Source organism: Pezoporus flaviventris, unplaced genomic scaffold, assembly GCF_033815535.1.
Source record: "Pezoporus flaviventris isolate CSIRO_AGI_PZ_B2104156 unplaced genomic scaffold, CSIRO_AGI_Pfla_v1 ptg000132l, whole genome shotgun sequence".
In the NCBI taxonomy this organism is placed as follows: Eukaryota; Metazoa; Chordata; class Aves; order Psittaciformes; family Psittacidae; genus Pezoporus; species Pezoporus flaviventris.
In genome coordinates this window covers 144,330-168,132 of record NW_026892680.1, presented here as the reverse complement: position 1 = coordinate 168,132, position 23,803 = coordinate 144,330, and the positions used below count along the sequence as shown (strand labels likewise).

At 54.8% G+C, this 23,803-nt stretch overlaps 2 protein-coding genes across 8 annotated transcripts in view; one reads left to right on the top strand and one right to left on the bottom strand.

Annotated features, from left to right (window-relative positions):
• ALPK2 (alpha kinase 2) overlaps positions 1–2,123 on the top strand; it is a 41,968-nt gene extending 39,845 nt beyond the window's left edge. Inside the window, exon 11 of the mRNA XM_061478790.1 lies at positions 1,051–2,123. Within this exon, the coding sequence (XP_061334774.1) occupies positions 1,051–1,267 (217 nt within the window). The 3' untranslated portion in view covers positions 1,268–2,123. The remainder of the gene's footprint in view (positions 1–1,050) is intronic.
• Positions 2,124–8,730: 6,607 nt separating this feature from the next.
• Positions 8,731–23,803, bottom strand: part of NEDD4L (NEDD4 like E3 ubiquitin protein ligase) — a 43,127-nt gene continuing 28,054 nt past the window's right edge. For all 7 annotated transcript variants that reach the window (XM_061478886.1, XM_061478889.1, XM_061478887.1 and 4 more), the window contains 13 exons: positions 21,897–21,955; positions 19,987–20,052; positions 19,167–19,396; positions 18,531–18,652; positions 18,344–18,414; positions 17,776–17,871; positions 17,335–17,408; positions 11,384–11,444; positions 11,207–11,266; positions 10,692–10,799; positions 10,504–10,600; positions 10,181–10,253; positions 8,731–9,073 (listed from right to left, as the gene is read on the bottom strand). In XM_061478886.1, coding sequence (XP_061334870.1) covers positions 8,971–9,073; positions 10,181–10,253; positions 10,504–10,600; positions 10,692–10,799; positions 11,207–11,266; positions 11,384–11,444; positions 17,335–17,408; positions 17,776–17,871; positions 18,344–18,414; positions 18,531–18,652; positions 19,167–19,396; positions 19,987–20,052; positions 21,897–21,955 — 1,220 coding nt within the window. In that variant the 3' untranslated portion in view covers positions 8,731–8,970. The remainder of the gene's footprint in view (positions 9,074–10,180; positions 10,254–10,503; positions 10,601–10,691; positions 10,800–11,206; positions 11,267–11,383; positions 11,445–17,334; positions 17,409–17,775; positions 17,872–18,343; positions 18,415–18,530; positions 18,653–19,166; positions 19,397–19,986; positions 20,053–21,896; positions 21,956–23,803) is intronic.

Genomic DNA, 23,803 nt, shown 5'->3' with positions numbered 1-23,803 from the left:
TTGACATTGCTATTAGAGACTGAGCCACCTGGGTGCTGGATGAGGACACAGAACTGGTTAAAACTTGACACTTTTCTTACAAGCTGTTGTTCTGGAGCCCTGGAGCAAAGGAAATGACTGGCTGGTAGGGAAAATGTTGTCAGCTGTGGGGACAAGAACCTCTGCAGTTCCCTGAATTCCAGAGGGAGGGAATTCCTGTACTAGCACAAAATATTTACCTCTGGTTGCTTCCAAGGGTGCTTTTGGTTTTGTTCTGTGTAAAGAAGCCTTTAAAGCTGAAGCTGTGCAGCAGCAAACCAGAATCCTCAGAGGCACAGCAGAGTCTGCCCGCTGCATGCGACCCGTGTTTGCCAAGCATGGACCTCGTGTCCATCTCTGTTACCCTTTAACTTCAGGCCGAGGGGCAAAGTTTGCTTTTGTTTAAGAACTGATTTCGCAGCGGTTGTGTCCTCTGTCCCCTCCAGGATTGGCAGCTCTATGAAATGGGAACTGGGGTGGCCAGTTTTCCAGCACAGAGGTGCACCCACAAACACACAGTGTGCACTGAGCCTGAAAAGGTGAAAGCATGCAGCAAGTAATGAGTCAGAATTAGCAGAGCGAGCAGAGGCCTTACCTTTGTGCCACTGTTCCCGCAGGTATGCGGCAAAACCGATGCTGTGCTTGTCCTGATATTACAGGCCCTCGGAAAAAGTCTCTCACCTTCTTTCCCATAAGCTTCCTTTAAGGTCTCTCTGGAGCCTTCTCTTCTCCAGGCTGCCCCAGCCCAGCTCTCTCAGCCTGGCTCCAGAGCAGAGCTGCTCCAGCCCTTGCAGCAGCTCTGTGGCCTTCTCTTGACATGCTCCAGCAGCTCCATGTCCCTCTTGTACTGAGGACCCCAGAGTTGGGTGCAGGATTGCAGGGGGGAGTCTCGCCAGAGCAGAGCATAGCAGGAGGTCCCCTCCTTTGGTAATTGCAGTTTGAGCATCTAAAAGCTAGGCAAAGACTACATTGCAGGGTTAACCTGATTGCTCTCCCTGTTAATATATATAATTCCATACTTTATATTCCCAGAGTCCTGTTTCTGACACCTGCCTCAGAAATCAGGCTCCCTTGGCTTCAACAACTGACTGAACCACCAGCACCCATCATCCAAGGCTTCAGTTTCCCAGATGGTCAGACCTGCAAACCCACCACATGTCCAGCTCCTGCTGAAGTGAAGGTCTTAGTAAGAGCTAGTTGTACATCACTGAGAGAGCATTATCAGAGAGGGAAGGGCACCGAAGGTTAAAGCCAAAACCTTGCGTTGGTAAGGTTGAGATATGACAGAAACCAGATCCAGAGCAGTGTATTTGTCATGATGTGTCTTGGGTTTATGTTGTATTGCACTTCAGTCTGTCAAGGTAATGAAACACCCGCAGCAAATGGCAGAAAGGAAATTGAGGGGGAAAAAAGGCAGATGCATTTGAGCAAGAAGAAATTGAATTTGAACAGGGCTCTCAATCAAAAGCTGGGCAAATAACCAATGGAATCATGAAGAGATGATTTATCTTTGGGATCCTTGTGTTGGAGATGCTGGAAACAGGAGCAGTTCCTGTTGGGTTGCCATAGCAAACCCCCGGTGCCTTTCTCCTGATGGCATTATGTAGAAATGTCAGTGACTGGGGTTTATGTGGAGTCAACCCTGGAATGAAAGGAAAGCAGGAAATTCAGCTTCCCATTCAGCTGGATTTAAAGTCCTCAAGATTGCTGAAGCAAAGGGGTTGGGCAGGTTTTTGAAGGCATTTCAGCCTTTTGTGATGGCCAGTAGGTTTTTGGTGCCCAAATACTCATTAAGTATAGCTAGAACTGTCATTCTCATGTGCGCAAGTGCTCTGCTGTGCTGTCCCTAAATCATGTCCTAATATACGTCATGGATTTGGCGTCATTAACATCTACTAGCTGGAAGGTCTGTCTGTGCTGGCGTTGTGTGAAGTGGATGAAGCATAGTCAAAAGCAGGGCACAAAGAGGGAATGTTCCGGTGTCAGCGGGTGCCTGATCCTGGCTTGGGCACTCCCGTGTTCTCTCTAGTCTATTTTTTTTTTCCCTAGCTACAGCCTGGAATCCCTTTTGCACCGGAATTCCGACCACAATTTCCCATGGCACCGGATGCTATTTATTTTTAACTAGATATAAATTGTTTGGCTATTCATGTGCAACAAACCAGAAGGCATCACCTCTGTACAGGTCCCTGAGCTGCACATCACTTGGGTTTTCAAGTGCATTTGCTGTAAGCACTACTATTTGCTTCTCCTTAAGCTGCTTTGGCAGCATCTGCAAATCAGGTACTTGTCCAGCTGGACCTTCAGCTGGGATGGTTGCTGTGATTAATGACAGCCGGAAAAGGAATCCACTGGGATAGTGTAGGACTTTTCCCTTGTCGGGATATGAAGCAACCAGGTTCCAGGGCTGGAATTAGAAACGAAATCTCTATTCATTACTTCCTGCAGCGTCTCCTGTGGGTGGCTATGGAGTAGTGTGGCTGTGTAGGTATTGATCTGGGATTTGAACGTGCTGGTATGGGGGGTGGTTGCTTGTTTCTCAAGGGCAACAAACCCTTACTAGCCACATGCAAATGGCACACAGTAAGGATGTGTATGTCAAGGTGGGTTTTGATTGCAGTCTTTTGTTGTAAAGAGAGCTGGTTAATCTGATGTTTCAGCATCACCTGGAGCTTGCTCCCTTATAGCCCGAAGATGTTTGCTCATGTCAATCGGCAACACAGCTGAGTTACTCCAGCACAATAGTAGCTGCTAGAGTCAAGTAATCAGAGTCATTTAGGGGGCTGGTGTCTCTAAGAAGCCCTGTGGCAGCATTAGTGAGCTCTAGTAACTTGATTAATAGCAGGTATTCCCATCTATTGGGAAGCTGAGCAGGATTTTGGATGGTGTTTCTGGGTCATAGCAAGAGATTCCTTTATTCTCAGTCGCCTTGGCAGCCCTTGTTCCTCTTCTCCCCTGGGCTCCTGGACACTTGCTGAAGCAGATGGTGGTGGGGTATGTGTGATGTTGTGCTGTCTTCTTCCTTTCTTCCTCTCAGATTGCAGCTGAAAGTATTGTGGTGGGTCATTCCCTCCCTTGGGGCCGCTCTGGGATCTTTGGAATTCCCATCAGGCCTTGGCCTTGCTGTAATGAGTTGGGTGGTGAAGCATCCCTTGACACTTGATGGCTAAGGGGGGAAGTGATGGTGGGAATAATCAGTCATCCCCTGGCTGCCTGGGAACGTTCCTCACCTTGGTCATGGCCCGAGTGGAATTGTTACTGGAACTTGGAAAATTCCAGGGGTACTTCGAGCCCTCTGGATTTTGCAGCAGGCTGCCACCAGCATCTCCCTCTGAGTGGGATGCCCCTGTCCTGGTTTTTGCTGGGATACAGTTGGTTTTCTTCCTAGTAGCTGGTAGACAGTTGTGTGCTGGCTTTAGTCTGAGAACAGGCTGATGTTAGTTGTTGCTGAGCAGTACTAACCCTAATCGAGGACTTCCCAGTTTCCCATCCTCTTCCAGTGAGGAGGGGCACCAGGAGCCAGGAGGAGCCACCTGAAGCAGACTAAGGGATATTCCAGACTGGAAAAGGTAGTGTCAGGAGGGGCTGATTGCTGCTGGAGGCACACAGGCTGGGCATTGGTCAGTGGGTGCTGAGCAGTTGTACTGGCTTTATTTTTTGGGGGGGGGGGGGGGATTTATTCCTTCCTCGCTCATTATTATTGTTGCATTATTATTATTATATTTTAATTATTAAACTGCTCTTAACCCACTTTTTTCCCCTTTTTTTTCTGATTCTCCTCGCCGTCCCACTGGGAAGAGGGCAGGGAGGAAGTGCCCGTGCAGTACTCAGCTTAAACCAAGCCTCTCCCAGCCAAGTTTGGGAGCTTTGGAAGACCAAAGTGAAAGCTGCTGCTGGGGCCTGGCTGAACACTCCTCAGCCCTCATCTGCTGGGACGTGCTGAGGTGTCTGAAGGGAGCATTCCACCGAATTGAGGGGATTTTACCGGGTATGTCTTCATGCATGTGTCCTAGTGTCTGTGTGCGTGATTTAGGTACTGTGCAGCAAGGGCAGCATGGGTGTTGTCACCTCGCATCTGTAACTAAGTCACTGTTGTGACTGCAGTAAATCCAGATGATTAATTTAGCATTTACAAAGTGCTGCTACACCTTGTGATCCACATTGAACTGCAGAGTGCTGCTAGGCCAAAAGCTGTGCAAAATCCCACCCCTGGTGACCTGGTGCTTCTGCAACATCATGTTAAAATCACCTTCTACTGGTATCTTGCATATGTAACCCTTTAGACAGAAATCATTGACCAGGTCTGAGACTAGCACTAGGTCCAGCCTCACCTGGGCTAGGGAGGGGTCTAGTCTGAAGCTTGACTCAAAGGGAGGGTCTCCCTTTCCCTTTTGTTTCTTCAGTCTCATTCTAAATCAGTTCTACCTCTTTTCCTTGGTATGCTTCACCCATGCACTCGGTACCAGAGTGAACCATTGAACTTGAAAGTCACACTTTTATACATTCACATTAAAACTACTTTTGCTACTACTTTCGGTGAGTCCTTGATCCTAAAGCACTCCTTTGACAGGTAACTTGCTGTGTATTCATGCAAATCACATCAGTGCTGTGTGTAGGCTGTGCTCCGTTTGAAGCTTAGAAGCCAGGATATGATTTATTACGTATCCTGTGGTTAAGGCTGACAGACTATGTATTCCATCTGCAACTCTCTTAAGCCCTGGTATTAGCTGAAGAGGAGCCTACTGTATTCGTGAAGTGAGCTGTTAAATCAGAAGTGACTTACAGTGTGGTTTGTCTGGTTTTGGTTAGGTTTGGGGAGTTTTGTGGGGGTTTTGTCACTGGTTTTGGTTTGTGTGTGGTTTTAAGTTAGAAAAAGCAGCCTTAGTTCCGTTGCTGTTACTAAGAAGTTGTTCACAGTGCAACAGCATTAGGATTGTACCACTGAGGATGAAAACGGCTTTACTACAATGCATTGACTTGTATGGTTAAACAGAAACTTGGGTCTGGAGCAGCAGGAGGGGTGTCTAGTTTGTGGCATGCATGTTACTGTGGGCTGCAGAGAACTCTGCCGTGACACAAAACACACAAGAAAAAGGATGGACAATTCACATGGATTTTGGGAATGGCTTAAACGGGAGAAGGTGCTGCTGTGTGGTCTCTGCGGGGTTGGGGAACTTGAGAGAGCTTCTCATGGGAGCCTGGTGGAGTGTTGCACTGGAACAGAGGTGATGCCAGTGGGAAGCTGGGAGAGACGGGGGGGGTTGTGTTCTACCTGCCCATAGCTCTTTGGAGAGCACTGCATAGCCACTGACCTCACTTCAGTTGTGCCACTTCTGGTGGGGAAGAGCCTCTCTGAATATGAAGGAGGCTGTGCACAATGACCCCTGTGAACCTCAAGATCTTGCACGGCTGGGAAGGCCAGAGGTGTTATTGTGCCATGGGGATCGTGGGGAACAATTTGGGAACCACTTGACAGAAGCTGAGCGTGTGGAGGGTGTGTTTAATTACATAACAGTGACTGGTGCATGTGCGATAGACCAGGGGCCCCCCAGCGCCATCCAGCTGCGGCCTCCAGGCACTTGCTGTTTTAACAAAGCCAAAGAAATAGAGTTTAAGCATAAGATGCTGCGGCTTCCATAGCTCTTTATTAAGTATTTGATGAAGTTGCATCATTTCATTACAAGTTGGTTTTATTACACTGAGGTTTTGCTGTCAGGAACCCAACCTGCAGCTTCTTTCACTGCTCCTCAGAAAACAAATGGAGGATTTTGTCCATAAATCCATTCCCCAGAGTGTATCAAGTCTGAGCAGCGGGCTGAAGTCTGAAACTGCAGCAGGGATGCCGTTGTGGGTGGGTGCAGGCTGGGGTTTACAGCTTCACGTTAACAACACGGGGGAAACCAGCGAAGTCCCTGTGGAAGCAGGCCAGGAGCCCAGCATGGAAGTGTGGAGCAGTGTGGGCAGACGAGGTGGTAGCAGTGAGTGCTGATGGACACGTGCCCAAGCGTGGTTTGCACTGATGGTCCCTGGCGGGCGTGAGGTGCGCTGTGATAGGGACAGGTATGTGACAGTCACCTGCCTGGATTCCAGGTCTAGAAGCTTCCCATGTGTTTCATGTATGTGTTATTCCTAGTGTAAGATCGCAGCAGATGGGTGAAGGTTGGTGGGTTTCTTCTTGTTGTAATGCTGCATAGAAAAGGGAAGGCTTTCATTGGAAAGGTGAGGAGATGAATGTGCACCTTCAGAAGTCCAATCTGGTATTGTACCTGTATTCTACCTCACATACTGGTGACCGTATCGTATGGGCACTTGTAGGGCCGTTACGTTAACACAGGCACAGGGCTGAGGTATGAATCCCACCGGCGTGCTCGCTGCTTTGTGTTGTGCATGTTTTAAGTAAATGACATCTTGTTCCCAGAAAGATGCCTTCAAACGTAGATTTCGGGTGGAAAGGCTGGAAGTCAGGTTAGATACGTTAAATTAAGTAGCAAAGGTCCTCTGAGCTGCCCCTTTGCACAGCCAGGCTCTGCGTGTAGTCTCGTATGGTTTAGTGCAAACTGAAGGGCACTTCCTGGGCTGTGTCACAGCACAGAGGACCCCAGCTCCGGCTGGTGAAAAGGGGTTTAGCCACTGATGCAGGCACCAGGAATGGAATCTAAGTTGGGAGATACACTGTGTGCCAGCAGGGGCTTGTGTCCCTGTAAGGACAGTGACAGCTGGGGTTTGGATAGCCACAAAACCAGCTTCACACAGGAATGGGGCTGGGCAGAGCAGTTCCCCTCGCCTTATCCCATAAGTGGTCTTGTGAATGCCACATCTGGTTTACTGCTGGGCACCACAGCAAAGGGGGCTGTAGCACATCTGTACAGGTGAGCCCAAAGCTGCCACTTTAGTGGCACACCTTAGAAGTCAAGGGCTCCTTCACTTTAAGCTTGGTATCAAGCTGCTTCCTAAGAATTAACCCCCTTCTCTCCAATAAAGCATAGCAGTCCAACTGCACACTATCCACAGTTCATGGGGTGGACTTTGTCTCGCTGTTTTGGTACCTGGGAAATGCTTTTGGGGTGCCGGTTAGTGAGGGGAGTGGCTCATAAAGATGTTCTGTTTTCTTTCAAATACAAGCAGTAACGATTTCCCTTCCAGTCTGATGTTGTTGTGTAACTCCAGACAGCTGGAAGGGCTCTGATGTATGGAAGTGTTAGTAAACCCGTTCCGAAGGCTCACAACCTTGAGCCATATGTGAGATTACATTTCAGTTCACAACCAAGAGTTCGTACGGTTCCAACTGATGGCACTGGACAGGAAGGGAGCCTCCAGCCACCCCCAAAATCCCGTGTACCTGTTTGGATCGTCTCATTTTTCATGTAAAAGGTCAGAAAGGAATGGCAGCAAATGTTTAACAGGGAATTACTGTTAACCTGCGTTCAAAGAACGTGATCTGTCGGCTCTTTGAACGTGTTGTGAGCACACGTGTGTGTGCTGACTGTCACAGCAGGAAGTTTTCTTTCCAGTTCTCAGCCAGAGGGGCTGTACTGCAGCCGTGCAGGGGATGGTGAGGACAGGGCTCAGGGCCGGTGGCAGCGTGGTGACACCGTCTCTGGCATGTCTTGTCCTTCACAGGCAGTTCTGGGTTCCTGGGGTAAACCCCTGAGTGCAGGTAAGCGAGGGCAAAGCTCAGGCCCGCCCTGGCAGCGCGGCAACCACTGAACTTGGGCGCATCAAGTAGGAATTGTCACTTTTAATCCGTCACAAAAGAGATGCAACTCAGACAGTATCGTTCAGGCATGCAACATGGCAGAGGTAACAAAATGGAGAGAGAGAGCAGAGGACAGGAAATAAATCTTTGTGATTAAGTAAAAAAGAAATCACAAAACCATGTCTGCAGGCTCAGCTCTACAGCTGGGGGTTTCCTTTATACAGCAGCAGCAGCAGCAGCCAAGTTCACAAGTGATAGATATTGCACCAGAGAGACATGTGCAGTGAGGAGGAACAGAATCACATTAATGTGCTGATAAAACCAGATACGACTTTCCATGGGTTACATAAAGTGCCTTTAGAGTCGGTGCAGTTCCAAACCAACCCAGCCCCGGTGGCGGTTAGCTGTTGGGAGCGAACACGTACAGAGCTGAGCCAAACGGGCTGGCTCTCCATAGTGCCAAATCCCACGGCGCCAGGATCCATCCAGTGCCGCCAAAGAGGGAAGGGAGATACAAAGGTAGGGCCAGGGTTCAGCACGTGAAACGCTGGATGCCAACCCTAGCCCACGTAGTAGTTATGGTACATGTAGGTATTAGCAGTGCTGCAGCAGTTTGGTTACTGGACATGAGATTTGGCATGCTATGGGGTGTGTGGTGCTCCCCTGCCTGGAACCAGCCCCGTATTTATACACAACGCAACGTCCAGTCCGTGCTTCTGGAGCCAGGAAAACACTGCTGTGCTCAGTGAGGAGTTGTTCTCGCCACGCAGCCACGTCGAGGAGCTTCCCAGCCTCTTCCTACCTCCTTCATGGTTGGGGAACACGAGGCTCAAAGTGTGCTTTGAGAGAATGCCACTGGCCTCCAGTCTGGTACGAAATTAAGAAAAATGCTCAGTTGTCCAAGTAGATGATATTTAATTGTAAGGAAATAAAATCTGAAACTGGCTAAATCAATGGAAAAGTAAACATGAGCTGGAATACTATACCTGGAAAAGGATTAATCCCATTCATTGCCATTAGAAATTAGGTAAAATGTTTATTAAGGGCTTTGCCTACAGAGGCACAACATAAATAGAGCAAGTCCTGCTGGACCAGCCTCAGTCCGTGGCACGGGGCCGGCACCCCTAGGGCACAGTTCAACTCCTGCAGTGGGAGCCAGTGGGGTTTGCTCCGTGAAGCAGCGCCGGGCACGGCTGCGCCAGAGTCACCACGGGCCCTGGGGCCAAGCAGAGTGTGCGCAGGGAGAGGTGGGGCAGCTAATCCACTCCTTCAAAGCCTTGTGCGTTCTCCACCGCCATCAGGAGCTTCTCCCGCAGGTCTTCGAAGGACTCGTAGAGAGGTAAATCGAGGCGATTAAAGCTGGGGAGGGGGGGGAGAAGGGAAAGAATCACTCGGTAATCCATGGAAAACGACACATCCTCCTAAAGAGCTAGGAAAGGTCACGGAGAACATCTCGTCGTCCTAACGGTGCCACCGCCGCCGTGTCCTTCACCCACCTAACGCTTGTGTTCTCGCAGGTGCCCCCGAGGCCGGGCCTGCCTCGTGCCTGCTGCTGTCCAGAGCCGGACATGGCGATTCCTGAGCAAAGGAAGCACCTGATGGGAAACATTCCCTCTTTGCTAAAAGGCAGTAACGCTCGGAAAGATGCTCTGAATTCCCAGGCCACGTACTCTAACATCAGGAGAAAAGAACCACCCGAAAGGAGGTCTTGAAATGGTCCTGTTCGATCGAACAGGTAACTGAGGAGTGAATGGAGGAGTTGGCTTTGGAATGTGTGGGGCTGTGTTTGTGTTAAATAAAACTTGTTATTCTCTGGGCCCTGATGATGCTCATGGCAGGACCATGGGCTGAAAGCTGGTTTCCCTCCACAGCACTAGTTAAGTTACTCTGCTGCACACCAACAACATGGATTTAAGGTAAGACAAGGCTGGTATTGAACGCCTTAACCGCTTACAAGCTCTCTACATTAGGATTAAATGAGGACAGTTCGTAACCTCTCATTTTTAGTGAGCTGCCCCAGGATTCAGGGCCTTTACGTAGCACAGCTTCTTTACAGAGCCCAGAACAGAGCTGATGTCTTCACACTCGTATTACACCAAGTACACCATAAACTGCAGTTCCTCCTGCTGGTTTTGCCAATCCCAGAACAGCTGTAAAATAAAGCCTGTTCTATCGGACACCCATTTTAACACACAGGAGTCCTGAGGTGTGAGGACTCCGAGTTGTGACTTTTTAATAGCAGTAGAAAGTCCTTAGCAGAAGAGCCTACTCCTACACTTGCTTTATTGACTTGGCCTTTCACGTGTCCACGTCTTTGCCTTTTAAAGCCAGCCACGGCCACACGCAGTCACAGTTTCGGAGTATCCCACTTGCTAAATGCTGTACGATCCAGAGGTAAACCTCACCCCTTCCCTGGCAGCAAAACAGCACAGCAAAGGTATTTCATGTTCCTCTTTTATGACTTACCATGTGTGAGCTCTGGGCAGCTTATCAGGACTTCCCCATTGCTCTATTGTAAACAGCTGAGGACCATTTGAACCTGGGTGAAAACGAAACATCACACGGAGCGTGAGTAGCTGGGCACCACAGGGATCTCCTCACGGCTGTCTGTACCACTGAAGGTTTATGTTGCCACGAGCTGTACAGCTATTTTGTGTTGGTTGTATCGAGCTCTCAGTCACAATTCCATTAAAGCAAACAGGAGTGTGGTTGGTTCTTTGTGCAGAGGATGTGTAACGCAGCAGTACTGCCCTTTACCCATGAAAGCCCCCGTTACCAGCTCTGCTCACCATAGAGTTCAGCAAATCCATTCATAGGCACACGTGAGGTCCCCGTGACGAACTGCAGCAGCCGGATCCGTTTCTCAGCATCCATCAGCAGAACGGCCTGTTGGAAACGCACAAGGGGCACAGCTCTGCACCCTGCTGGTACTCGGCCTCAGCGGGGGGGTGTCGGGGCTGTGGCCTCCTGCCTTTACCTTCCAGAACCACTGGATGACGGGGTGGTTGGGGCAGTAGCCGTTCTTGTAGATGGTGTGCTGCCTCCAGTCGTTGACGTCCACGTCGCCGAGGCCGCACATCAGCAGCTGCACAGGGAGGGAATGACACGGTTACGGTGTTGCCCGTGTAACCTCCGCTGTCTTCGACCAGCGCGAATGTACACGCAAAGGGGAGGTGGAGCTTTCCCTTAGGACAGTCTGGAGGAGAATTCCAGGCTCCTGGAGCCACACTGTGCTGTGGGCCAGTGTTCTGCTCAAAAGGGACAGGGAGGGGCACCATGGCATCAACCTGGGAAGCTACAGGAGACTCGCAGGCCCTTGTACGCACGTGCTCAGCCCTCACCGATTACACATCGCTGTGCTTTCGGGTGGCAGTACATCACTGGGGAGACAAACCCCTCTGCAAGCGAAGGACCTTGTGTGCAAACCCCCTCACAAAGAGGCAGGCAGGGATGAGGCGCGGGCAGGAGCCCGGCCCTGGGCCTTGAACTCACCTCGAGCTCGTTTTCATCAAAAATCTTGATCAGATCAATGGGCAGCAGCTCGGTGAATCCCTGCGAGCAGAGGCCAGGGCAAAGCCCGTGTCATTCCAGGGCAGAGCCCGGCGGTAGCTGAGGATCCTCAGCCTCAGGGGGGCAGAGGGGATGCAGCGGGGGGGGGGATGCCCTTACCTCGAGGAAGGCGTTCATCTGCTTCTGAACCCTGTTCACAAACCTCCACTGGATCACCAGGCTGCAGGAGACAGGTAAACACATACACAAACACGGGCACAGACAGGGGGACAGACAGAGGGACAAGGGGACAGACATAAGGACAAGGGGACAGAGGGACACAGGGACAGAGGGACAAAGGGGACAGACAGAGGGAAACGGGGACAGAGGGACAAGGGGACAGACGGGGATAGAAGGACACAGGGACAGAGAGAGGGACACGGGGACAGAGAGAGGGACAAGGGGGACAGACAAAGGGAAAAGGGGACAGAGGAACATGGGGACACAGAGGGACAAGGGGACAGACAAAGGGACAAGGGGACAGAGGGAGGGACAAGGGGACATGGGAACAGACAGACGGACAAGGGGACAGACACCGGGACAAAGGGGACAGAGAGGGACACAGAAAGGGACAGACAGAGGGACAAAGGGGACAGAGGGACACGGGGACAGAGAGAGGGACATAGAGAGGGACAAGGGGACAGAGGGACAAAGGGGACAGACAGAGGGACAAGGGGACAGAGGGACAAAGGGGAGAGACAGAGGGACAAGGGGACAGAGGGACAAAGGGGACAGACAAAGGGACAAGGGGACAGAGGGACACGGGGACAGACGGGGACACGGGGACAGAGGGACAAAGGGGACAGAGAGAGGGACAAAGGGACAGAGGGACAAACAGAGGGACAAGGAGACAGAGGGACAAGGGGACAGAGGGACAAGGGGACAGAGGGACAAAGGGGACAGAGAGAGGGACAAGGGGACAGAGGGACAAGGGGACAGAGAGAGGGACAAGGGGACAGAGGGACAAGGGGACAGAGAGAGGGACAAGGGGACAGACAGAGGGACAAGGGGACAGACAAAGGGACAAGGGGACAGACAAAGGGACAAGGGGACAGAGGGACACGGGGACAGACAGGGGGACACGGGGACAGAGGGACAAGGGGACAGAAGGACAAAGGGGACAGAAGGACAAGGGGACAGAGGGACATGAGGACAGAGAGAGGGACAAGGGGACAGAGGGACAAGGGGACAGAAGGACAAAGGGGACAGAAGGACAAGGGGACAGAGGGACAAGGGGACAGAAGGACAAGGGGACAGACAGAGGGACAAGGGGACAGACAGAAGGACAAGGGGACAGAGGGACAAGGGGACAGAGAGAGGGACAAGGGGACAGAGGGACAAGGGGACAGACAGAGGGACAAGGGGACAGAGGGACAAGGGGACAGAAGGACAAAGGGGACAGAAGGACAAGGGGACAGAGGGACAAGGGGACAGAAGGACAAGGGGACAGACAGAGGGACAAGGGGACAGACAGAAGGACAAGGGGACAGAGGGACAAGGGGACAGAGAGAGGGACAAGGGGACAGAGAGAGGGACAAGGGGACAGAGAAGAAGGACAAGGGGACAGAGGGACAAGGGGACAGAAGGACAAGGGGACAGACAGAGGGACAAGGGGACAGACAGAAGGACAAGGGGACAGAGGGACAAGGGGACAGAGAGAGGGACAAGGGGACAGAGGGACAAGGGGACAGACAGAGGGACAAGGGGACAGAGGGACAAGGGGACAGAAGGACAAAGGGGACAGAAGGACAAGGGGACAGAGGGACAAGGGGACAGAAGGACAAGGGGACAGACAGAGGGACAAGGGGACAGACAGAAGGACAAGGGGACAGAGGGACAAGGGGACAGAGAGAGGGACAAGGGGACAGAGAGAGGGACAAGGGGACAGAGAGAGGGACAAGGGGACAGAGGGACAAGGGGACAGAAGGACAAGGGGACAGACAGAGGGACAAGGGGACAGAGAGAAGGACAAGGGGACAGAGGGACAAAGGGGACAGAGGGACAAGGGGACAGAGAGAAGGACAAGGGGACAGAGGGACAAAGGGGACAGAGGGACATGGGGACAGAGGGACAAAGGGGACAGAGAGAGGGACAAGGGGACAGAGGGACAAGGGGACAGAAGGACAAAGGGGACAGAAGGACAAGGGGACAGAGAGAGGGACAAGGGGACAGAGAGCAGGACAAGGGGACAGAGGGACAAAGGGGACAGAGGGACATGGGGACAGAGGGACAAAGGGGACAGAGAGAGGGACAAGGGGACAGAGGGACAAGGGGACAGAGGGACAAGGGGACAGAGGGACAAAGGGGACAGAGGGACAAGGGGACAGAGGGACAAGGGGACAGAGGGACAAGGGGACAGAGGGACAAAGGGGACAGAGAGAGGGACAAGGGGACAGAGGGACAAGGGGACAGAGGGACAAGGGGACAGAGAGAGGGACAAGGGGACAGAGGGACAAGGGGACAGAGGGACAAGGGGACAGACAGCAGGACAAGGGGACAGAGGGACAAAGGGGACAGAGGGACATGGGGACAGAGGGACAAAGGGGACAGAGAGAGGGACAAGGGGACAGAGGGACAAGGGGACAGAGGGACAAGGGGACAGAGGGACAAGGGGACAGAGGGAGGGACAAGGGGACAGAGAGAGGGACAAGGGGACAGAGAGAGGGACAAGGGGACAGAGGGACAAGGGGACAGAGGGAGGGACAAGGGGACAGAGAGAGGGACAAAGGGGACAGAGGGACAAGGGGACAGAGAGAGGGACAAGGGGACAGAGAGAGGGACAAGGGGACAGAGAGAGGGACAAGGGGACAGAAGGACAAGGGGACAGAGAGAGGGACAAGGGGACAGACAGAAGGACAAGGGGACAGAGGGACAAAGGGGACAGAGGGACATGGGGACAGAGGGACAAAGGGGACAGACAAAGGGACACGGGGACAGAGGGACAAAGGGGACAGAGAGAGGGACAAAGGGACAGAGGGACATGGGGACAGAGAGAGGGACAAGGGGACAGAGGGACAAGGGGACAGAAGGACAAAGGGGACAGAAGGACAAGGGGACAGAGGGACAAGGGGACAGAAGGACAAGGGGACAGACAGAGGGACAAGGGGACAGACAGAAGGACAAGGGGACAGAGGGACAAGGGGACAGAGAGAGGGACAAGGGGACAGAGAGAGGGACAAGGGGACAGAGAAGAAGGACAAGGGGACAGAGGGACAAGGGGACAGAAGGACAAGGGGACAGACAGAGGGACAAGGGGACAGAGAGAAGGACAAGGGGACAGAGGGACAAAGGGGACAGAGGGACAAGGGGACAGAGAGAAGGACAAGGGGACAGAGGGACAAAGGGGACAGAGGGACATGGGGACAGAGGGACAAAGGGGACAGAGAGAGGGACAAGGGGACAGAGGGACAAGGGGACAGAAGGACAAAGGGGACAGAAGGACAAGGGGACAGAGAGAGGGACAAGGGGACAGAGAGAGGGACAAGGGGACAGAGAAGAAGGACAAGGGGACAGAGGGACAAGGGGACAGAAGGACAAAGGGGACAGAAGGACAAGGGGACAGAGAGAGGGACAAGGGGACAGAGGGAGGGACAAGGGGACAGAGGGACAAGGGGACAGAAGGACAAGGGGACAGACAGAGGGACAAGGGGACAGAGGGACAAGGGGACAGAGGGACAAGGGGACAGAGGGAGGGACAAGGGGACAGAGGGAGGGACAAGGGGACAGAGGGAGGGACAAGGGGACAGAGGGACAAGGGGACAGAGGGACAAGGGGACAGAGGGACAAGGGGACAGAGGGACAAGGGGACAGAGAGAGGGACAAGGGGACAGAGAGAGGGACAAGGGGACAGAGGGACATGGGGACAGAGGGACAAAGGGACAAAGGGGACAGAGGGACAAGGGGACAGAGGGACATGGGGACAGAGGGAGGGACAAGGGGACAGAGGGAGGGACAAGGGGACAGAGGGAGGGACAAGGGGACAGAGGGACGGACAAGGGGACAGAGGGACAAGGGGACAGAGGGACAAGGGGACAGAGGGACAAGGGGACAGAGGGACAAAGGGGACAGAGGGACATGGGGACAGAGGGACAAAGGGGACAGAGGGACAAAGGGGACAGAGGGACAAGGGGACAGAGGGACATGGGGACAGAGGGACAAGGGGACAGAGGGACAAAGGGGACAGAGGGACATGGGGACAGAGGGACAAGGGGACAGAAGGACAAGGGGACAGACAGAGGGACAAGGGGACAGACAGAAGGACAAGGGGACAGAGGGACAAGGGGACAGAGAGAGGGACAAGGGGACAGAGAGAGGGACAAGGGGACAGAGGGACAAGGGGACAGAAGGACAAGGGGACAGACAGAGGGACAAGGGGACAGAGAGAAGGACAAGGGGACAGAGGGACAAAGGGGACAGAGGGACAAGGGGACAGAGAGAAGGACAAGGGGACAGAGGGACAAAGGGGACAGAGGGACATGGGGACAGAGGGACAAAGGGGACAGAGAGAGGGACAAGGGGACAGAGGGACAAGGGGACAGAAGGACAAAGGGGACAGAAGGACAAGGGGACAGAGAGAGGGACAAGGGGACAGAGAGAGGGACAAGGGGACAGAGAAGAAGGACAAGGGGACAGAGGGACAAGGGGACAGAAGGACAAAGGGGACAGAAGGACAAGGGGACAGAGAGAGGGACAAGGGGACAGAGGGACAAGGGGACAGAAGGACAAGGGGACAGACAGAGGGACAAGGGGACAGAGGGACAAGGGGACAGAGGGACAAGGGGACAGAGGGAGGGACAAGGGGACAGAGGGAGGGACAAGGGGACAGAGGGACAAGGGGACAGAGGGACAAGGGGACAGAGGGACAAGGGGACAGAGAGAGGGACAAGGGGACAGAGAGAGGGACAAGGGGACAGAGAGAGGGACAAGGGGACAGAGGGACATGGGGACAGAGGGACAAAGGGACAAAGGGGACAGAGGGACAAGGGGACAGAGGGACATGGGGACAGAGGGAGGGACAAGGGGACAGAGGGAGGGACAAGGGGACAGAGGGAGGGACAAGGGGACAGAGGGACGGACAAGGGGACAGAGGGACAAGGGGACAGAGGGACAAGGGGACAGAGGGACAAGGGGACAGAGGGACAAAGGGGACAGAGGGACATGGGGACAGAGGGACAAAGGGGACAGAGGGACAAAGGGGACAGAGGGACAAGGGGACAGAGGGACATGGGGACAGAGGGACAAGGGGACAGAGGGACAAAGGGGACAGAGGGACATGGGGACAGAGGGACAAAGGGGACAGAGGGACAAAGGGACATGGGGACAGAGGGAGGGACAAGGGGACAGAGGGACAAAGGGGACAGACAGAGGGACAAGGGGACAGAGGGAGGGACAAGGGGACAGAGGGACAAAGGGGACAGACAGAGGGACAAGGGGACAGAGGGACAAAGGGGACAGAGAGAGGGACAAGGGGACAGAGGGACAAGGGGACAGAAGGACAAGGGGACAGACAGAGGGACAAGGGGACAGAGGGACAAGGGGACAGAAGGACAAGGGGACAGACATAGGGACAAGGGGACAGAGGGAGGGACAAGGGGACAGAGGGACAAAGGGGACAGAGAGAGGGACAAGGGGACAGAGGGACAAACAGAGGGACAAAGGGGGCAGAGAGACATGGGGACAGACAGAGGGACAAGGGGACAGAGAGAGGGACATAGAAAGGGACAGGCAGAGGGACAAAGGGGACAGAGGGACACGGGGACAGACAGAGGGACAAGGGGACAGAGGGACAAGGGGACAGACAGAGGGACAAGGGGACAGATAGAGGGACAAAGGGGACAGACAGAGGGACATAGAAAGGGACAGGCAGAGGGGCAAGGGGACGGACAGAGGGACAAGGGGACAGAGGGACATGGGGACAGACAGAGGGACAAGGGGACAGACAGAGGGATAAGGGGACAGAGGTCCTCATTAGTGTGGGTCTTACCCATCCTCCTGGCTCCAGTTCCTCCCGCAGGGTTTCACCTCACCCCCCCCGGTGCTTCCCCTGCATGCACCCCCCCGCCCGCACGTACTCGATGTACTCCCGCTTGTTGTCGTTCGTCACCGTGATCTCGGAGCCGTTGGGCTTCAGGTCCACCTGGTAGGTCTGGAATGGGCACGGAAAGGAAGGCGAGCGGAACGCCGCGTTAGCAGGGAGCGCGCCCTCCCCGCGCAGCCCCTCCAGCAGCAGCAGGGCAGGCGGCGAACGCCAGCCGGGCATTCCCGTGGGGAAAAGGGGATCCCACAAAGGGCAGGGCAGAGCGAACAAGGCCAAGGTTCAAGGCCGGCCAGGAGCAGGCTGAGCGCGTTCCCTGCGTGACCCCGTTACTGCCGTCCGCAGCGTCCAGCGCCGCTCTTCCCAAAGCTGGGACCTCCTCTGGGTTCCCCCCCCCCCCCGGAAGGGATCCTGGGGAGGGTCGGAGCCGTGCTCCCCCTCAGCCCTGAACTGCAGCTCTGGGGCGCCCCTGCCGTACCTGGCCGAAGTTCTCCTCGTCGATGCAGAACATGAGATCCAGCTCCGTGGGGTCGTTCTCCAGGATCCACTTCAGGGAGTTGTAGTATTCGCTGTCCTGCGGATTGAACACGAGTAGTCAGTGCGCAGGAAACCTGAAGCAGTAAAACCACAGGGGGCTGGGAGGAGGAGGAGGACTCCTGCCTTCACACACGGGTACTACGAGGAGGGGTTTATGCTTACACTGTCTACTCAGAGTCTACTTTTAATAGGACCAAAGGCAGCTACGGCAGAGCTGAGAGGAAGGGGAAAAGGTTTCCCAGCTACTTGTAGGAATACAAGGGCCTGAACGTCCTTTAAGGGTCTTTCTGGTCATGGACCCCGTGGACAGGCCCTGAAAGGTTAAAGGAGAAGCCCCAGTGTCGTCCTCCCCACTCGATGCACGCCCAGCCGGGGACACAGGTGATGAACCAAGTCCATCCAGACCTTCCTGCGGCTGCTGCAGCAGCCCAGGGAACCCGGAGCTCTCCTGCCCCTGCCCAGAGCAACAGACCGTGTCCACGGGGATGGGCTCCAGGCCATGGCCTTACCACTGACTCCATGTCCTTCAGGGTGATGGGCTTCCCCAGCATCATCTTGTAGAAAGGTCTGATGAAGAAGCCTGCAAGAGAGAGGTGCAGTTGAGCTCGGCCTGGCCCCGAGCACCTGCAATACCCCCCTCCAAGTGACTGCTCACGGGGCTCCCCCCAGCCAAAGCCAGCCCCCTCCTTCACTCACCATCCAGGAGCTTGCCGTGGTACACGGCCAGCCCGGCCACGCGGCCGATGAAGGTGAAGTAGGACAAGTGGTCTTCGTTACAGAGACCTGAATTAGGATTAATCTGAAGTGTGTAGTTGTCCCTTGGTTGGGGAGAGAAAAGAAAGAGCTCAGCAACCGCCGCCGCCGCCGGGGCCACGCGCATCCCAGTAACCGCCTGCACCTGCGGGCCGGTACCGACCCGGCAGAGCCACCGTGGACACGCTGGGAAGGCCAGCTCACCCAACCCACGCTAAAGAGCATCCCCTTGCTAACAGCTTCAGCTGTGTGTGCCCGACGCGGGCACCAACCACCGCAGCTCCTCCCTGGAGCTCTGCAATCCCAGCCTGGCTGCGAGCAAGGCAACGCCGAGCAGCGCCCCAGGAAGCGGGCACCAACCACCGCAGCTCCTCCCTGGAGCTCTGCAATCCCAGCCTGGCTGCGAGCAAGGCAACGCCGAGCAGCGCCCCAGGAACCAAGAGATGCTTTAGGAGCTCTCGGGGCCCATCTGAAAGGCTCTCTGAAGAGCAAGGGAGGAGCCCCTGCCCTGGGGGGAGCAACTCTGCCTCCTGTGCACCACATCCCTCGTAAACGGAAGGCTTCTTAATGGCCACTTACGTTGCGGAATACTCAAAGAGACCGTAATAAGGGTTAAACATCTCCTTGGACAAGAGGAAAAACCACTCTCTGGCCACCCCGCCATAGTCGAGTCCTTTCTCGGACTCAAACTCAATCCAGAGCCTGGCTTTGAGCACGTCAGGTCTCTTCACAGACATGATTCTGCGGTAGGACTCCTCAAAGATGTTGTTTCTGTGCAGCTTCATCTCGAAGCGGTTCGGGATGTCGGCCTGCGGGACAGAGCACGGGGTCCCGCTGTTAGCGGTGACACACAAGCCCTTAGGCGAGCTGCTGACCCACTCAGTGGTGGGTGAGCCTCTGATGTGTGGAGCGTCCCCCTTTCCTGCTGTTCTCCAGTGCCCTCTGAGGCTACAGGCCGATGGCAAGCGGGGAACCAGAGCAGGCTGGACAAGGCCTTCAAGATGACCCAGCTCAAGGCCACCACTAACCCACGGCCCCAAGGGCCTGGTCCATATGGCTTGAGAACAGGACCAAGGACGGTGACCCCATCCCTGCGGGCTCTGCTCTGCCCTTCACAGTCCCCTGGGGTGAGGGGGAACCCCTCAACCCTTGCTGAAACCCGAGGCCTTGTAAGTAACACAGCCACTGGTCCCAGGTGCAGCGGGGATGTCAGCCACTGCTGCCTCATCCCTGCTGCACTCCGGCTTGGCCTTGCCTTCCCATACCCTGCTCAACCCCTTGGGGAGCAGGAGGAAGGGCAAGGGTGCTCCAGGGAGTTCCACCAGCGCTGCCTGGCTCCGCTCTGCTTGCTGCCAGCCTCAGGGCCACTGATCCCAGCCCAGAGCCCGGTTCTACTCACTGGTTTCTTCAGCTTCTTCCGGAAATAGTCATACTTCTGCTTGAACTCCCTGGAGTAGGGAACGGCCTGTTGGAGAGAACCACAACCCCCCATCATTCCAGCGCTCCAGCACCCGCACACATGGATACATCCATACCTGAGCACCATGGAGCTAAAGAGCTGCTGCCTACAGCTGGCTTCATCCAAACCCCGCCAGCCAAAACGTGCCCACTGCTCACATGCGCTCATCGCCTACTTACCCTCAACAGGGAAGAGCAAACCCAACCTCCACCAGAGACAGTAAGGATTTGGTGGGTACTGCTGCCCTCCATGTGTCTCACTAGGAGAGGAACACGGGGGTGGCTGTGACAGTGGATCTGAACCCAACATCCATGGAATATGGATGTGCACGGCAGGAAGCGCCAAGCTCGGGTGGGTGCTACTCCACAAAGTCCACAGCAGTTTGAACCTAAGAACAAGTTACAAGCTCACGAGGTAGGTATGTACCAGGAGGACCTCAAGAGGAGCTTCAGGCCCTTGCTTTGGGAGCGACAAGGCTCCAGTAAAGCCACAGCAGCAGCAAACACGGGTTGGCCTCCGAGCAGCGCAGGCTCTGCAGCTGCTCACTGAGGCAGGGCCACGGGCAGACATCACCTTTGCAGCCCAGTGTGAGCGGATCTAACACTGCACAGCTCTCAAACCAGGTGCAAAGTGTGCTTTAAACGGCTTGGAGTCAACATCCACCTTGTTACGTCTTTAATCCGGATCTAAACCACCTCGTTCACAGCCAGCGTCACCTGAAACAGGAGCCCTGGAAACAGGCCTCAAGAGAAGGCTTCCTGGCCTTGACCCTGGCTCCAACTACATCCTTACCCCCCGTCCAAGACGAGGAGCAGACTTAGGAATCCACTCACTCAACAACTTGGACGTGATTGTGGGGAGGATGAGACCGATTCGGGGTCGCAAACAGCAGGCTCCATCCCGTCCCCCCAAAGCCACAAAGCTCCAAGTGCAGCTGCTACAGGATGCTGAACCAGGAGGAATGAAGCGCATATATACACCATCGCTCTCAGTCATCCCCCTCTGATGACAGCACCACTTTACAACAGCCATTAAGTCACCTCGCAGCATGTCTGCACTGTTTAAGTGCAATGTGAAAGGCCATTCGAGCGCTGCCACTGCATCAAAAGTACTATTAAAAGCATTAAGACAGGTCCTGAACGTTTAAGTGGCTGCAAAATGGGTCTGGATCTCGTTTTGGCTTTAAAACCCCCCTAAACCACCCACAACGGAGGGTTATTTCTCATTTCCCAGCTGGACTTACTCATTTCAGCTTAACATTTCTGGGAATCCAAAGGATCTGTACCCTGGGTAGAGCAGCGCCTCGAGCTTTAAGTGCACGGTACCTCCCTCCAGAGCAGTTCTGCTCCAGCAAGCCACTGGTTTCCATCCCAGAGCCACCGGAACGACACCCTTGCCCTTCAAATCCCTGAGGATCCACCCCCAACAGAAAGGGACCAGCAGAGAATGCCCTGAAGCAGCCTAAGAAGGTCGCTCGCCCCGTGTCCTCGACGCCTGAACGTGGGTATGCCAGCACTCGCATTCCCTGAGGCTGCTGCTCTGCAGCCTCGGGGTTCACCTGCACTAAGCAGCGTGGCTCCCAAACCCCAGAGCCCGTTGTGCCTCTGCTCCACTCCGGATCCCCACTCCCAGCTCCCCCGCAGCGGAAAGAGCTCTCTGTGCTGCAGCCATCCCGAGGCGAGCGAGCTCCATGTCCCAGCTCTGCTGGCAGTCACGACCAAGGGGATGGGTAAACAGGACGGCTCCTCCCGTAGCCATCCCAAATCCCTGCTTCCTGGCCTGCTCCCGACCCGAGAGGCACAACCCCAGGAGTCCCAGTGTGTAACGGGCCGTCGCACCGCAGTACTTACTGGACCAGTAATGGCTGGGTTCTGCAGCCTGGGGTCTTCCCACTGGGTGATCTTATTATCTGTAGCAAGAAAAGCAATAGCATCATTACTCCTCTGCGGCCACACCGGGAACCGATGCTGCTCTTGCCCCCGACAGCTGCCTCCCTGCCATTCCCACTCTGGAGCACTCAGTACTCCCGGGCTGGAGAAGGTGCATTCCCCACCTCCAAAGCCCCAGCGCACTCTTTCGGGTTGGAAACCCTCCTTGGAAAGCACCGAACTACAACTGGATCCAGTGGCTTCCCACTGCTTTGAGCTCAACATCTGGAGAGGAACCACGTGCTACGTGGACAAGGCCTCGGAGTCAACTCCTGCAAGGTGAAGGGACCCAAACGCGTGGGTAAAGGATGGGGTTCAAGGTTACTCTTTGCATGAAGAGAGCCAAATGTCATGCTTGGAGAAGACAATCTGTGGTCGAATTTGGAGGGGAGAGCAGCTCTTTTAGGAACACGAAGCCCTCGAGCCTGCTCGAGCGCCCTGAGGGAGGCGAGAGGTTGTGCGGAGCCGTGGCGGGACGTGGGCCGAGTGCTCCTCACCAGATTCTGGTACACCACAGGACCACAACGACACGATGGGGTTGCAACAAGAAGACAAAGCTCCAGAAAACCAAAGGAGGGGCCACCTGCAAGGGCAAGTTCAGCTCATCCAGCTCCTGCTCTGCGAGGGGGATAGGAGAGGTAAGGCTACGCCTGCTCCGGGACACGCTGCTCTGCTTCACCTGCTAAGTCCTGTCGCTGCCGGGGTTGGGATTAACCACCCTCGGCTGGTGCGTTCCTGGGTATCGTAGGTGCGAGCACAGAGCAAACCCCTTTGTCTTTAACCACCGCGTTACGACAGCTGGAAGAGACCCCTACGTTTGGAGGATCCCAAGGTGCTTTTAGAATGGGCTGGGATGTGAGGTGGGATTCCCAAGTGCTAACCGAAGGAAATCCATCAGGATCACAAGGAACTGGAGCTAGCGGTTAAGCCACTGTCAACCCCCTGCTTTATTTCCCTTTCCAGCTTAGTGCTGATGGAAATCCTGGAGGAAGGCCACTGGAATGGCAGCTCCAAACCCCCCCCCGAGAGCAAAGGGAGATCCCTCCTCCTGCCTCTTCCCACTTCACCTTCCTTCAACAGAGTGCTCTGCTCTATAGCAACTCACTCCTCACCCCTGCTTCAATCCGAGAGGTGCTGCCTATGTAGTCTGCAACCTGCAGCTCAGCTCTTCCTTGCCTTACAGGTGTGTCTATGGTGCCATGGACCCATCTTTGTCCAGCTTCCTTCTCCTCTGGTCCCCTGCCACCCGTTCTTGCAGCGTGGGACCCTCACCGGGGCCGAGGACACTGAGGTTACTACAGCTCTTACTACACCACGGGCTGAGTTAACTCACAGCCATGCCCTCGTCAACCAAAACGCTGCTTATGCTTCCCCTTCTGAGCAACTCTTTGCAACTCCAACTGCTCCAAGAGCCCCTTGCTTCCCACTCCAGCAGCCGCCTGCCGGGCTCCTCCTGCTCTCTGCACTGATGAGTAAACCCCCCTTAGAGCGCTAGTGAGTACACTGAGGCATGGTGGAGCCACGAAGGGCGTTGAGGGGAACCCACGTAACGCATCCAGCCCTCTGCCAGTCACTGAGAACTGTTGTGGATCTGCTTGGGAAACGCCGTTTCCCTTCACGACGCCTTCCAACAGGCAGGTCATGTTTTCCTATCAGGCTCCTGGGAAGAGCAGGAGTACACGCATCCTGCAAGGAACAGGGAACACGGCTTCAGTCAGGGATGGGGACTGGTGCTACCGACAGGCCGAGGACGACGGAGGGGCTATGGGGCCTGCAGAAGTTAGACCTGCCTCTGGTTAAAGCCCAAAGACACTACAGGCCGTGCAGAT